At 50.6% G+C, this 15,385-nt stretch overlaps 6 protein-coding genes across 6 annotated transcripts; 2 read left to right on the top strand and 4 right to left on the bottom strand.

The window, feature by feature from the left end:
• Positions 1-1,213: 1,213 nt before the first annotated feature.
• CPAR01_02711 (emp24/gp25L/p24 family/GOLD) lies at positions 1,214-2,013 on the top strand (the record flags this gene model as incomplete). Its single annotated transcript, XM_060486998.1, has 3 exons — positions 1,214-1,411; positions 1,528-1,735; positions 1,808-2,013. The coding sequence occupies 3 exons, from the start codon at positions 1,214-1,216 to the stop codon at positions 2,011-2,013; spliced, it is 612 nt and encodes a 203-aa protein (XP_060354326.1).
• Positions 2,014-3,152: 1,139 nt separating this feature from the next.
• Positions 3,153-5,750, bottom strand: CPAR01_02710 (uncharacterized protein; the record flags this gene model as incomplete). Its single annotated transcript, XM_060486997.1, has 1 exon — positions 3,153-5,750. The coding sequence occupies one exon, from the start codon at positions 5,748-5,750 to the stop codon at positions 3,153-3,155; it is 2,598 nt and encodes an 865-aa protein (XP_060354325.1).
• Positions 5,751-6,830: 1,080 nt separating this feature from the next.
• On the bottom strand, positions 6,831-7,127 carry CPAR01_02709 (uncharacterized protein; the record flags this gene model as incomplete). Its single annotated transcript, XM_060486996.1, has 1 exon — positions 6,831-7,127. A coding segment is annotated over one exon (297 nt), but the record flags the coding sequence as incomplete, so codon positions are not given.
• Positions 7,128-9,811: 2,684 nt separating this feature from the next.
• On the top strand, positions 9,812-10,991 carry CPAR01_02708 (uncharacterized protein; the record flags this gene model as incomplete). Its single annotated transcript, XM_060486995.1, has 2 exons — positions 9,812-10,643; positions 10,894-10,991. 2 exons carry the CDS (start codon positions 9,812-9,814, stop codon positions 10,989-10,991), a joined length of 930 nt encoding a protein of 309 aa, XP_060354323.1.
• Positions 10,992-11,658: 667 nt separating this feature from the next.
• Positions 11,659-12,918, bottom strand: CPAR01_02707 (splicing factor u2af-associated protein 2; the record flags this gene model as incomplete). The annotated part of the gene is made up of 1 exon (XM_060486994.1): positions 11,659-12,918. One exon carries the CDS (start codon positions 12,916-12,918, stop codon positions 11,659-11,661), a length of 1,260 nt encoding a protein of 419 aa, XP_060354322.1.
• Positions 12,919-14,263: 1,345 nt separating this feature from the next.
• Positions 14,264-14,491, bottom strand: CPAR01_02706 (uncharacterized protein; the record flags this gene model as incomplete). The annotated part of the gene is made up of 1 exon (XM_060486993.1): positions 14,264-14,491. A coding segment is annotated over one exon (228 nt), but the record flags the coding sequence as incomplete, so codon positions are not given.
• Positions 14,492-15,385: the final 894 nt, after the last annotated feature.

The following is a 15,385-nucleotide window of genomic DNA, read 5'->3' as shown; positions in this document are numbered from 1 at the left end:
AGTTGAGAACCAGGCTGCCGCAATTCGCAAATGGAGGAGAGGAGATAGCGGGATAGAAGAAGTGGATGTGGACAGGCGACGTGGAGGGAGGGAGGGATAGGGATATTGGATTGGGTTGGGGGGCGTGTGGTGGGCTGCTCTGCCTTTCTACTGTATCCTGAGGTGTCGTGTCCAGACCGATGCAGGCACGCGCGCAAGAGCAACTTTGGCCGAGGGGGTGGGAAAGGGGACTGAGGGGGACGAAGACCCGACTGAAGATGACACAGAGGCTGGAAAGAAAGGGACGGAGTCGAAACAAAAACAGGTGATGACGAGAATACTAGTGACTTACTTCTTCACGAAGTCCCTCTGCGACGGGAGACTGGAGACGAGTGGTGGTGGTTTTTTTTGGTCGTGGGTGTGATTGTCGGTGAAGGGGGGGAGACAGTCCAAGTGTCAAGAGGATTAGTTTAGGTGGGTGGAATAGAGGCGAGCAGAGGGGGTGGGCTTTGCTAAGATAATCTTCGGCTCAACGAGGTTGGTGGTGATTTTCAGAAAGGCCATGTTTTTCAAACTCTGTGTCCCCACTTCTACTCGACCACCGCTACAAACGGACGCCACCCTGTGGCCCGCTGAGGTACCTTCCCTAGCAAGCTACTGTCTGGCAATACTTGCCCTTGGGATTCCTAAAACTGCCCACGCTGTCATGTTCCATAAGGTAAGGTAAGGTACCTCAGGTTGCGTGCTGAGGGCCCCAAGTCAAGCTGGGCACAGACCATAAGATAGGTTAAGGCAGGCCACTCGAAGCTCCCTGTTGGCTCCCTTCTAGCGTTGTCAACCGCTAAAGGGCCCTTCTGAAGCACAAAGTACCCGCATCACGTGCAGGGGTCGGCTTCAATGTACCGTGAGAAACAAAGTCGGAAAAGCATCGGTCCATTACGTCTGGCCCCCCGAGCTAGACTTCTTTTGGCTCAGCCTCAAGTCCAACCAGACGTCGCCAAAGTGTCCAGACTCAAGGAACAGGGATCACCTCCAGGAACCGATCTGGAGAACAGCCTGGACACAAGCCAACGTCGCTCCTTTTTTCCTCCGGCCCTGACCTCTACCATTCGACTCCAGAACAGCTCGACTCTGCTGTGCCTGCCGACCAGCTTGAGTCTGACGTCTTTTCGTATCGGCCACGACAGAGAGCTCTTACACCACCCTGAGGAAAAAAAGATTGGAAGCTCCCGCCATGTTCTTCCCTTCAGTCGCCAAGCTGCTCCTCGCAGCTGGCTTCGTCCACTCGGCCTTGGCCCACAACATCCAGCTGCCCGCCCACGGCCGCGAGTGCTTCCACGAGTCGCTGCACCGCGATGACAAGATGACCGTCACCTTCCAGGTCGGCGACCGCGAGTTTGGCAGCGCCGGCAACCTAGACATTGACTTCTGGGTACGAATCCAGCTCCAACCTACCCCACCACCACCCCCTTTCGAATCGCGTACTTTGCGCGCAATTGCATCATGGCAAAGGCAACAAGACTAACGATTGACTCCCTACGCCCATAGATCACGAACCCCCAAGGCCAGTACGAGACCTTTGACAAGAGTGTCTCCAACGGCGACTTCTCTTTCGACGCGAAGCACGACGGCAAGTACACCTACTGCTTCGGAAACGAGCACTGGGGCGCCCACAGCAAGGAGGTCTCCTTCAACGTCCACGGCATTGTCTACGTTAGCGAAACCGATGTCCCTGCCGACCCCCTCGAAGTTGAAGGTAAGGAGCACGCCAGCGCAATGGGTTTTATCAGTGGGGTTTCTAGGCTTCTCTAACACTTCCTCGTTATAGTCCGTCACCTTTCCGAGCTTCTCGCCCAGGTCAAGGATGAGCAGTCCTACATTGTCCTTCGCGAGCGCACTCACCGTAATACCGCCGAGAGCACCAACAGCAGAGTCAAGTGGTGGAATCTGTTCGTCATTGGCCTCGTCGTTGGAGAGTCCGTCTTCCAGGTGTGGTGGCTTCGCAGATTCTTCGAGGTCAAGAGGGTAGTTTAAGAATAAAAAGGCGTCGTCATTTTTCGTTTTCCGGATACCCGTGCTGGGGACGACAGGTCGAAGGCGCACAAAAAAGGGATGGGATCTTGGCAGGATGCTCTTCGAGACCCGAATGCCAACAACACTCCTGGAGATGAGATTGAGATGTATAGTGTATCATAGATCACATGAATGACACGAATGGTTCTGAATATGAAGCAAGGCTTGGCTATTTTGATATGGAGTGCAATACCGGCGAACCTTTGAGCGTCTTTGACCACAAGACTACTCACAGAGCCTTTACTCTCAGCCTTGGAGCACCACTGGCATTGTCTAAGCATCTACATAACAACAATCGGCAGACAAGCTCGTTATTCGAGCCGAAATATTTGTGTTACAACATCCACACAGGAAGCCGGAACCGGCCAGCATTGTTCGTGCGTGCCATCTGGGATTACAGGAGGTTTCCATCCATGACACCAATGCCACCGGAAGCCGTCTAAATACCCCATCTACGGATTCATTAGGCACAGCTGTGATGGCACTCGTGTAGTCCTTGTGACTCACACGAAAATACAGTCTGGGTTTCCTCTATGAGAATGTACTTGGATGACCTCCTCTAAGATTGCGCTACGAGGCAGGCTGCCATAAACGAGCTCGAATTCACCACCGTGTCCAGAAGCTAACATACCGTTGCAATAACTGTCTCACCTATGGGTGGCACAAGGTACCGTTTGCTACGCTGCCAAAAGTCAGTTCGAAGCGACGAGATGGGACGGTGACTGACCGGCTCTGCCTGGTGAAAACTTCACAAGGCAACAGCTTCACAAAAGAACAAGTGGTCATTTTACTGAATCGAATTGTGATGCAAGATTTTTGCTAGCCATCCTGTTTGGCCATCATGACTCCCTCTAACCTGACAGTCATTATGTACATCATACATCATGTATACGGCAACGCATTAATGCCTTTTCCTACAATAGCCACGAGTCCATCTCGTAAGCCTCAAAAGTATGCGTTATAGAATCCAACAAAGCTAACCCCAAGACGCCGTACCATCTGTATGTCCCAAATGTAGCCCTTGAAATAAGAGCAAAACAACACCAAGTGCAACGCAAATAGGTCATGCTTCATACACCTCCAAAGTCGCCTCCTCATGTTCATGCGTTCGGATCAGACTCAGGAACGCTCTCCGTTGTCTCTTCGGGTATCTTCTCCACGGGAATATCAACTCCCTTGACAGGATGAATGAGCATTGGAGGCAGGCACATACGGCCCTCACCACCACGCATCTGGCCAACACTGGACCCATCCTTGCTCAGATCTTCCGTCTTCTCAAACTCCTCGCCACCATCATTGTTGACTTTGAGGCCGAGCCAGCGACGGTACAGATTCGGAGCAAAGCCCGAGTTGTAGAACCAGCTGAGACCACGGAGGTTGTGCTCACGCTGACCAAACACTGCAGTGCGAGCACCACCACTAGCTCCGTTCTTGCCGCCGTTGAGAACCTGGGCCAAATATTCCGTGGGCCATTCTCTGTCGACATACATGGGATGAGGCGCAAATACTGCCTTGTAGCCGTGCTGGAAAGCGACGGTAACAGGCCACATTTCCGGGAAGGCAAAGTGCTTCTTGAAAGCAGTCTCGCGGTGCATCGTCATGAGCAAGCGGCGGGACATGCGCGAAGCCGTGATGATGTGTGCTCGTCTAGGCGGCATAGGCTCGTCCCGGTTGTTCTTGTTGTATCCAGTAATGTCCTCTGATAGCAACCAAGTGGTTCCCTCAGGATCGAAGATGGGGTTAAAGGCAATGTAGTCGGCTTCTTCGCCGACACCCCAAGTGTACTTGTCCTTCTCGTACGTGGTAGGCGGCTTAGGGTCGTTCTCGATCTCGAACCAGTCATCCTCATTGGTAGGGCGCTCGGGTCCCCAGATGGTCTTCTCGCCTCTTGTAATCTTGGTGGGATCTTGGTTCTCCTTAGGCTTCGCGCCAGGAATGTTCTTCCACACGTTATCAGCGCCATCTGTTCCCATCTCAGACTGCACACGGGCCATCTGTCTGAAGTCCTCCCAGGAACCGTGGACGCTGGGGATGTAAAATCGAGAGTTGCGCTCCCACATTCCCTTTCGTGGTTGCTCCTTGCCCCAGTTCTCCATCTTGGAGAAGAGATCATAGTAGTGGCCAGTGTAGCGGATGTCCATCTCCCAGGACCAGTAGAAGTCGTACTCGGGGTGCTGGTAGCCGAAGTACTGCATAGCCATAGTAAGGCCGCGGTAAACTCCGTGAACTGGCAAGTCAGGTCCACGAGTGTAGAGATCGAAGATGCCCTGGTACAGAGACAACATCTGCGTCTCTGTCCACAGCGTGACCAGACCTCTGAACTCCTCGGGAATGCGCTCCTTGATACGGCGTTCATAAACCTCGTGATCGGCCCAGACGGGGTGTGCTGCGTCGTTCTTGATCTGAACGAGGAGATGGACATCGTAGCGTCCACCTGAAGCCAGTGCCAATTCGGAAATGACCGAGCGAACGTTCATAATATCCTCCTCGCGCCAGTTGTACTCGTCCCAAACACGGATTACTACAGCTGTACGGGACATCTTTTCCTTGGGCTTTTGCTCCTGGTCGGCTTTCGTATCTGACTGGGTGGCTTTGGCGCCGGGCTCCAAGTTGTCGAGAGGATCGCGCGTCACCAAGGTGGCATTTTGAGCAGGCTCGTCGACGAAGAAACCACGTGCGGCGGGGGTCTTGGGGGGCATCGGCTTGAATCTCTCGTTGTTTGACTGGTAGCACCGGCGCTGAGCATCTGCCCAATCGACTTGCCGCCAGTCCACCTGAGGGGTCTTCTCCCACACAGCATCGGAACCTTCCTTTTCGCCGTGCTCGCCAATTCCGAGACCTCCAGCAGGAACGGAGTACCCAAAACCATAGGGCGCGTAGCGTCCGAATCGTTCGTAGCAGATATCTTCAGGCAAGTTGAGTAGATCGTAAGAACCTTCGACGTGCTGGGGGAAACCTTGAGGGCGGCCTTCCAGGTAACGAATAGGCGGGACGCGAACTTTGTTGTCCTTGTCGATGAAGCATTCGTTCATCTTCTCAGGCTTTGTCACGAAAATGGAGCCAGGGTGGTCGATGAACTCCTTGCTCTTGGGCACAGCGCGTCTGACGGCATCGTCCTTGCCATCCTCACTCGTTGTGGTGACGGTGGTGTTGATGTCGAGCTGGTCCAAGGGAAGTTCGTCTGAGGAGCGGGGGTACGAGGGGATGTACTTGGAAGGGGCGACTATAGATCGAACACCTCCGTAGTATCTTTGAATGAAGCCAAAGGACTCCCATACCGGCGGAGGGTCTGGCTTCTTCTCTACCTTGCCCTCGATGATCATCTTGTTCTCAACGTGACTTGCGCGTACCAGAGACATGATCATGACCACCATGAACGTAAGCAGTCCTAAGCATAAGTATCGGATGATTCGGTTTGGGAAGCGGTAAAGGTGGGTACGCGGGCGGCGGGCTGTCGCAAGAGCCCGCTTCGGGAGCATCATGGCTGCGCTCGAGAGCGATCCTGAAGTCTGCCGTGAGCTCTTCGCACTCGGCGAGGAGGATGTCGAGTAGTCTTCCGATTCGTCGTCGGACGAGTAATAGTCGTCGTCATCGTTCGAGAGGCGCTCCTTGGTGCGCAGAGGACTGAGCTGCTCGTATTTTGGTAATCTGCCCGTGCGGTTCTCGCGAGACCGCAATGGGTTTGAAAAAACACCCATTCTTGGTGCTGGATTGGAGTCTTGAGGTTCCCAGAGTTAGTTTCTGGGGCAGACAGAGACGACAATAGCGGTGTCAGTCGGTGGTTGCTTACCACGAGAAACCCGTGAACACCTCCAAGTGCTGTGGTAGAGGCCCGGTGGACGGGCGTGGCGGCTCTCCTGACACTCGCCTGGGTGTAAACGATTCGCGTAATACTACAGAAAGACCTGTGAGGTTTCCGGTAAAAGTTGTCGTAGAGTATAGTATACAGCAAAGGCGAAGTCGGTAGTATTGGGTGAAGATGGGAAATGAATGCTTTGGACAGAATAAAGTAGAGGTCGCAAGCCAAAAAGATGGAGATGAGGTTCGGGGGCACGGTGCTAGGGCATCATATGGAAATGAAGCGCAGCAGGGGAACGAACGACGGAGGTTAGTTTGGGCCAACAGAGTCCACCTCGAGTAATATGGATCTATCAATGTTGGATATGAGCGACCCAGCGACGGCGGGACAACATGAGAAAAAAAGGCAGGAGCAAAACAGCGAAAGACAACCTGAGAGAGGTACGTATTTCGTTGCTGCTAAGGTTGACCAGTGTGGTTCGGCAGTCCGAGTAACTACGTATTTTGGGTGGGTTGCACACTGTGAAATGGTGTGTGTCGTCCTTGCTTTGAGCCTTCCATTTGAAGAGACGGGGGGAGTTCATTGTCTTTGTTGGACCGGGAAGGAGGGTGAGGGTATGGAGCTGGTTCTTTCCTGGGCCCCCCTATCCGCGTCCCACGCCATCGCCACTAAAAAGAATGGATCTGATTGGGGAATTGGTGGGGGTCCCAGACGATGACTGGCCAACTACATGTTGCTCTGAGCAACGGGGGTGTGTAGGCGGTGAATTTTGGCAGAATTACGAACACTCCACCCCCCTCCAGCTTGCAGCCTTGCCCCTTCCCCCCGTCCTGTCGGTGCCAGGCTTTTCTTTTTCTTGCCTATTGGATGTTGACCAAGAAAGGTTCAAGGGCCGCAGCGCCGCACCGGGACCTTGGCCCAAAGCAGCGACGAACAAAATGCAAGATGCACGCCTGCCCTCTCCTGCTTTTTCTTCTTCCTAGGCCCGCCGGCTACGACTGGATTCTAGGTGCGCGCCAATGCGGGTCGCCCAGAACTTGCAGGAGCACAGCAAGGGTTGTCGCCTTGGTCTCGACTTCCTCGCTAAAAGCTTGACTGGGGTCTCCCTGACAACCATTTCAACCAACTCCGGGACTGGTTGCCCGCTACGGTTCGGCTCCTTGAGTTGAAGGTGCGTTCCACTTCCCGTCCTCCTGCAATCCAGCAAATCCAAGACGCTCGAATTGCAAAATGAAGGATCCTGACACTGTCTGGACACTCCTCTTTCGAGCCTTGACCGTCTTTGGTCTCTTGGTCCATAGCATCACGATGAAAGAAGACAACTGACACCGACGCTGCTTACTTTACTGGGTTTCCAACTTGCAAATGACTAGGTGGCCAGGTAGGGATCACTCGCCGGCCCCCAATCGCAATTCGCACTCCGCTTCAGCCCACAGGAGGGATTGTCTGCAATTTGCAACTGCAGCCGATGAATGAATCAATCACAACCCGCGCCACATATGGAATCGTTTCCTGTCTTGTCGCAACTCTCATCTGACCTGCACAATGAGACTGGATGAAGCTGCAACAAGTTCGGACGCGCTGCTCTGTTTCGTCTCAGCCTCTCCTGAGCCCTGAGTCCTGCTCCAACGCTCTTGGCTGTCCCATGAGACATGGTCTCTCCATTATTCCGTGAGTGTACCTACAACTACCGGTCCGACTCGAGGGAGGCATTTCTTCAGCCAGCTTCAATCTTGAGCATGAATCTTGACCCATCCATGCACCCCGCAGTGTCTCCCATTGTATCTCCAAAAAAAAAATCGACGTCATGCTGCCAAGCTGTTTGGTGAGGGAGGATGGATTCGAATTTCGAGCAAGACCACCAACGAAGAACGCCTATCCCTACGGACCGCGACTCATCATCTCATTTCAAACATTACCAAAGAAAGCACCGACGCAGTGTGCCAGTGCGACAAAGGAGATTATCGCAATGAGATGCCATACCGATCCGCCAATCCGTCAATCGTGTCTCGCCGACTTTGCAGATTCCAGGAGAACAAATTTAGAACACGCCGAGATTTAGCAGGCGAATATCGATTTGCATACCCAGTTTTCATCTTGTCATGCATGTGGCTGAGGGCGGAAGTTGTTACGGTGCATCCCCGTACTGTGGTTGCGTTGTAGCACTAACAACGTACAGTGGTACGCTCGCTGTGTTCTCCGTATGTACAGAGAAAAAGTCGCCCTCCCAATGCAACCCCCTATCCATACCTTATGTTCATCCCTGATCAACGCTACCTCCTGAACTCGTGGCTGCGAGGTGGTAGGTATTATACATTCACCCACTTAGTCCAACCCAACTCCCAAGCTCCGCATAACGGCGTATCTAATCGCTTCCAAAAGGCGCCGCATCGCTTAGATAGATTGGCGCTTTCGATGGCAAGACCTTGACGCGTCCCGTCTTACCCAACACGGCCCGCAGCCGACAAGAATAGTCTCCTGGTCTCAGCAAACTTCACGACAACGGCAAGCCACATTCCTAATAGATTCATGCCGGTTCATGTACTGTGCCGTTTTCTCACTCCCAATCACTTCCTCGGTCGCTCAATGCTCGAGGCAAGAAGAGGAGAGAGAGGGCAGTTCGATGCTTTTGGGCATGCGCAAACTCTATAGTCACAGTCGCACGGCCTACTTGTCCAGAGACGTGGTCACCATGACTGACTGCAAAACGCAATTCCGGTCTGGAGTTCTTCAGCGAGACTATTGTACTGTTGTAATTGCCCAACTGTGTGCAATTCAGAGGATTCTGGTTAGGCACTCGCTGCTGAAATTGGAAGCTTCTTGCGTTTGAAAACCTGTCAATAGTCCAAGGGGCAGTGCACCGCCAACACCTGAGAATACGAGCTGAGGATCAAACAACATCAGATGTCGAGCAAAGCAACACATCGTCCTTTGAGGAACTTTACGAGAGTCGTCACTCTGCAGCCAGCCAATGAAGACAAATTCGGAAGGGAATCGGCTGACCCGCCGCCGTCGAGTTGTACAAGTGCGCCCCTCACGGTGGAGACAAGCATCCGTTGGCCCCAAAGTGCTCCGGCGGCTCCTTTCAAACTCAAGCACATCCTCCTGACCTCTCACCGTCCCGGAGGCCCCAGGAAGCCCTCCGGCACCGGCGGCCTGAGTAACATTATCCCCGAACTGGCGGTGGAACCTTGCAACCTCAACTCAACACCGAGGCGTGGGACGGCTACCTTTGAACGCCCGACAACTTCTACGAATACTCCGTTCACTTCGAGTAGTTGATCAGGCTCAAAAACGCGGTCGACAAGTGCACCGCTCCAGCGTGCGGAGTAATCACGCCTCGGCAAGGGTCCTGCGTTGACTGAGGGCTGCATTACAACGGCTTCTTGCTTGCCTCAGAAAGTCGGTGGACAGGAGGCCTGATGCATACAGGGCCACGGTACGCGGTACTGGCTTTGCCCTAGCTTGGTCGCCGAGGCGGGAACTTTGCCTATCTCTACCTCGCACGAGCCTAGTGTGAAGAGTTGCAGGCCAAAGGCTATATGCGGCTTGTGGTTCAGACTTCCCTTCACCTAAAACTGGCCACTCAGATTTGACGCTTTTGTCAAACACCGTCACTTGATCAACAGTCACCTCGACGCCCAGCTCCCACGACCCCGCATAAGGTAGTCTGACTTGCGACAAGACCCCCCGGTGGCTAGTCGAACCTCGTGGTCACTCGTTCGTGTGTCAGGTCCGGTCGACCACATACCCTTACTTTGCGTTCACTTTTCCTCGCCTATCTTTTTCCTTTCTTCTTCTTCTTCTTGCTGCTTCACCTACTTATATCGTGCTCCATCTCATCCACATCGTTGTAAATCCGCCGCTCGAATTCACCCCTTCCCATCCTCTTGAGCCTGGCGGCTGTGCATATTAGTGCCCATGCGTCTCAACATCTCGTAAGAACAAGAAAAGCCAGCCATGTCCGTCGCTATCACTACCTCGTCGGCCTCAACTCTCCTCCATGAAGAGCCAATTGCCTCCCCCAATGCCTGCGGCGTGGGGCTAGAACTCGATCAGGCCTCCGTGAGCTGCGTCCTCAAGCAGGAAGCCATTTCTGTCACTCTCAATGGCCCCGCCATCTTCACATTGTCTATGACTCTGGCTCTCATCATCCACTTCTTCGAACCCAGGATCGCCGAGACCCTTCTTGTCATCATCCCCATCCTGCTGCTCGTGCGGAACGACTACCACAACTTCCTCGGCCTCGGACCGGGCGGCACACCGGCCACGTTCCAGGGCTACGTTCGAATAGCCTGGCTGCGGCTCTGGGCACTCCGAGACCCCTTTACGGCGCCCGAGGCGAGGCCAAACATCCTCCCGAAGCGAGGCATCCTCCGCCAGAATGGAGACCTCACCCGACTACCATATCGTCCCGGTCCCCGACCCCAGGTCGCCGGCATCGCGCCGCAGAGGCAGCTGGATCAGCATGGCACGGTGCCGCACTACCACGCCCTCCGCAAGACGTTGCAGAAGCTCGCGGCCGCGAACCCGGGAACATTCGGTACCGCGAGGTCCTGTCTCGAGAAGCACGGCCTGGCACTGTTTGCGCGGCACCCCGTCAACGTTACGTGCAACGGCGAGGTTTGCCACGTCCACGACTCGGACCACAGCTTGCACATGAACCTCCATCCCGAAGACATTCGAGAGGTGCTGGCCAAGGGCTGGGGCCAGCGGCATCCGTTAGCGTGGAAGGGGACGTTGGTGAGGATGCCCGTGCCGGAAGAGTTCGTCATGGTATATGCTCCGCGAGGTACGTTTCTTCACACACACACATGATGATTTTTTTTTGGATTTTGGAAAGAAAACGCTGCCTTGCTCTCCAAGGCGGCGGCGGGTGACGGCTAGATGTCACACAGTTCCCTCTTTTTTCTGGTTCCAGCAGAGAGCCAACAACGAAGGCGAACAAGAATTTATACATCGTCGCGGGAAAGGGAGAGGAGGAGAGAAGAAATCAGGTCTGGCCCATACCGTTTTTCACCAATGCTGACTGTATCTTACAGATGACCACGAGTTGAGAATCGTGTGCAAGATCATTGAGGCGGCTATATGGTACGTCGTTTCCGAGCGAACAGACATCCAAGCCGAGAGGGCCGCTTGAGACTCTTCCTCGAGCAGTCTTACGCTACTCGCTTTGAAAGCGCTTATCAAGACACACATACACGCACACACAGATAGTTTACAGCAATCAAAAATCAGGAGTTGTTGATTTTTTCCGTTTGACAATTGGCATGAAGTTGAAATTCGGCCTGGAGTTGGAGGAGTCTTGATAGAACAGAAACAAGTAGATGAAACAAAAAACAATTTGACTCATTGACATCTTCGTCTTCTTCACGGGCGATGAATGTATCTGTTCAATAATGAGTAGAACCTCGAATACAGGGATTGCAGGTGTGGGAGAGCTATCGAGACAAGGATACTGAATATGCCCTCACTCTACATCTCTTACCCCTTCCTTTCTTGTTAGCCAAAATACTGGCAAGTTTAATGCTTCGCTTCTCTCTCCCCTCATCGATGTATGAGCCGTCTCAGTTGATAACCCTCCTTGCATTGCGTTTTGGCCGTTCAAAAAGCAAGGCAAACGCGGTCTGGAAGTTTGAACGAAACGTTTGAAGCTGCCCAAAATTGATATGGTATTCTGCCATTGAAGGCTCTTCTTTCCGCACCATGCGTCCTTGCGGTCTGCAGTAATACAATTCTATATATACAAGCCTTCCAATCCGGAAACCAACCGTCCCAAACAAGATAAGACGAAATCCATAGAGTACCTAGTCGCTATCGCTGACCTGTCCCCTGGACATCTTGAACTTCTCCCTCGGCTTCGCTATACTCGCCTCCACGATCCGCCCGTCAAATGCCCGCCCGTGCATGAGCTGGATACACGCCTGCGCGGCCTGCGTATCCGAGAACTTGACCGCTACCACGCCGTCCGGCTCCTCGTCGTAGAGCACCACGTTGGTAACCCTCCCCAATTTCCCGCACTCGTCGCGAATGTCCTCCTTGATCTCCACCAGCGCCGCCGGGTCCTCCTCCAGCTCCGCCAGCGTGAACATGTGCCGCAGGATCACCGTCCGATTGCGCTTCGAGGTGCTTTCTACGGGTGCCGCCGCCACGTCGTCGTCGCTCCAGTCCGCCAGCTTCGCGGCCATCTTCTGCGTCTTGCGGATAATCTTTTGCTTGTCCCCATTGTTCGTGCTCCGCTGTGGCCGGGGGGCAGCAGCGTCTCCCCCTTTCTTATCCCCCCCTTCCGCGCTATTGGTGTCCTCGTCATACTTTGTCTTCTTATAACTCGAGTCGGCAGCCTGGACCTTCATCCTGGGCGTTGCCCCCGCCGGCCCCGGCTCGAAGCGGAACTCGGTGTCGTCCAGCAGCATAATGGCCATCTCGACGCTCTGCGGCTTGAAGAAGACGACGAGCGCGTCGCCCTTGAAGTTGCCGGCCTCGTCCGTGTACATCTTAATGCGCGGCCGGCCGCTGTCAATCTCCTCGGCAATCACGCCGGCTTTTCGGGAGAAGAGGTCATGGACCTCGTCCACAGTCGCATCGGCGGGTAGACCCGTGACGTAGACGGCTGTGTTCTGGCGCGGCGGCGGCGGTGCGCGCGCTGGCTTCGCCTTCTTTGCTGGCCGCGCCCTGCCGTTGCCGTTGTCGTTACCGCCATTACCGTCACCGCCGCTCTGTTGTCTGTCCGCGCCGCCGCTGCTGCTGCCGTTGCCGCCCGCATCTCCTGACGTGGGCGAGTCCTTCCGTTTCCTTGGGTTATTGCTGCCTCCATTGCTGTAACTCGGGCCGGCGCCGGCTCTCGACAGGTCTGCCAGTTGCGCCGCAGTCTCGTCTTCGTCGTCGAGTGGTTCTATGGGCTCGTCCGCGGCCTCGGCCCACGTGGATGTCGCCGGGTCGAACTCGAGCTCGGTGCCGTCGTCGAGGACGGCCAGGTACTTGTTGTCAAGCTTGGAGAAGGAGATGCGCTCGTCGCTGCCAAAGTCCTCGACGAACGTCGGTAGAGGGTCCTTCAACTGATCAGCCATCGTGAGAAGGGTTGCTGAGGGCTTCAGGGCAAGAATCCCTCGAGGTAAAAACTTTTGAACGCTGTGAAGGTTTGGTGTGATGTTCAAAGTGTCTGAAATTGGAATGCACCTTTTGGCTTGAATCTAGGCACGAATTCCGATCGCATTCTCCAGTGACGTTAGTGGGCCAACGGTGCAGGGACTGGGGTCAACGTGGGGTCCTGTCGTCCCTCAACCTTGGGTACGTACCCAACAACACGATTTTCCAGGTTCCATGTTCTCCCATACGTCGGGAGTAGGTGTAATCGGAATGAATTACCTGCTAAATAACAAATAATTTATACGGATAAATGTACTTATGGAAAATGCTCTCGATACTGGAAGCGAGGTAAAATCAGCATTTGGCGGCTTCGAACAGACATGTCGAATGTGCTGTCTGTCTTTGTAGAACCTCATTTGTGTCAATCAGTTGCTGGGGCGTGTGTCGACTTCCTTACCTTACCCTAACCCTAACCCTAACCCTAACCCTAACCCTAACCCTAACCCTAACCCTAACCCTAACCCTAACCCTAACCCTAACCCTAACCCTAACCCTAACCCTAAAAAACGCGGATAGATTAAGGATTAGAGGACTATTTTTAAAAGAGGGGGATAGTACTTACTTCCTTTACCGTAATATTAAAATAAAACGACTAAGTAATAAATTAGATTATAAAAAACTTAGACTTTTCGAAATTATTAAGAAAGTCTTATTAGTTAATTACGAATTAAGATTATTAGATACGATACGATATTATCCCGTCTTTTATATTTTATTACTCGAGCCTATATTAAGAGGTTCGTATATAGAAGATTATATTATTATCGAACTAAATTAATTAGAGTATAAAGTTAAGCGAATTATTAACTATAGAGTTAGGAATATAATATAAAAATTCTTTATTAAATAGAAAGGCTATGGATATAAAAAAAATATATAAGAACCTATTATAAACCTCTAGAACTCTTAGGAATCCCTTTTAGAATACTAAAATTAAAATTAAAACCGGAACTCTTAATTATTATAGCGTCCTAGTTAATTACTCTAAAAGTATTATTAAACTGTGCCTCCTACGTAATAGCCGACTTATTTTTAATAATAATATTAAGAGGATTAGGGATCGTTTTCCCCCTCTTAAATACTATCTTTTTTTTTTTTTAAAAACGATTTAATTTTAATAAAGACTTATTTATTTTAGCCTATATACGGCATAAGGCCTTTACTCGTTTTTAAAAAAGAAGCTCTTTTATTTTTTTTTTATATTCTAGCTTATTAGCTTTAAATAAAAAACGATTTATTACGAATACGATTAATATAGAGAAATATTTATAAAAAAAAAAAAAACTTATAATCGTATATAGTACTAGTAGTTGTGTTATAAGAACGATTATGATGTATATATTTATAATACCTTAATTTACTTTCTAATATTTTATATCTTTGCCCCGATAAGTGATAAAATGAATAAGGTATTATTATTTTGAATCCTCGTTCCTTAATTTTAAAAGTAAGCTTTAAACGACGATATATCGAAGATTTAGTAAATATTTTAGTATTTTAAGAGAACTACTTAACGAGCCCTAACTTAAGCTATAATGACTTACTTATAGGTTTATAGGATAAGACTTTTAAAAAGGAGACCTAATATTACGACTTAATATATATAACTAAGACTAGGGCCTGCCCCGTAGGCTTATAGTAGCTGCGGTATACTATATATATAAGAATACGGGAATATAGGGTAACTCTTATAGAATAGAAGAACTATAAATAAGTTATATATAGATAAGAAACGGTAATTATATAATAAGGTAATTACTATAATTATTCTAAGTAAGCGCTTATTAATATTTACTAAGCAATTACTTAACGAATAAGAGTAATTATTAATAAGGGATATGTTTACGGTTAGATTTATATATAGTATAGACTTGAGCCGGGCTTAAGGATAGACTTCCTATAGCTTTTTTAGTAATTAACTTAGTATTAGATCTTATAATCGTTTTTAGCTATTTTTACTAAGAACTCCTCTTAATAAGACTATAATTAATTACCGAAGCCTTACTTACTTTACGACTTATAGATATAGCTTCGGGGAAGCTATTTACGACTACGATACTATTTACTTAGTATTTGTAGCCTCAACTTCTATTAATATACTTACTACGACTAGCTAGCCGTAATATACTCGTAGCTTTAACTTTTATTAATATACTTATTATAACTAGCTAGCCGTAATACTAGGTAACTAGTTAGAGGTTTTTAATACTTAGGTTTTAATACCCTTAGTAAGTTTCGGCCGTCTAGCGTATAGTTAATAACTAACTTAGAACTAGTATAAATAAAGGGAATCTAACTATTTAATTAAAATATAGTATTGCGATAGTTAAAAAGTAGTATTAACGTAATATAATTTCTACCTAGTGCTCTGAATATTAAAATAAAGGA

This window comes from Colletotrichum paranaense (genome assembly GCF_030867605.1).
Source record: "Colletotrichum paranaense strain IMI 384185 chromosome Unknown Scaffold_2.1, whole genome shotgun sequence".
NCBI lineage: Eukaryota > Fungi > Ascomycota > Sordariomycetes > Glomerellales > Glomerellaceae > Colletotrichum > Colletotrichum paranaense.
This window is presented reverse-complemented; position numbering and strand designations above follow the sequence as displayed.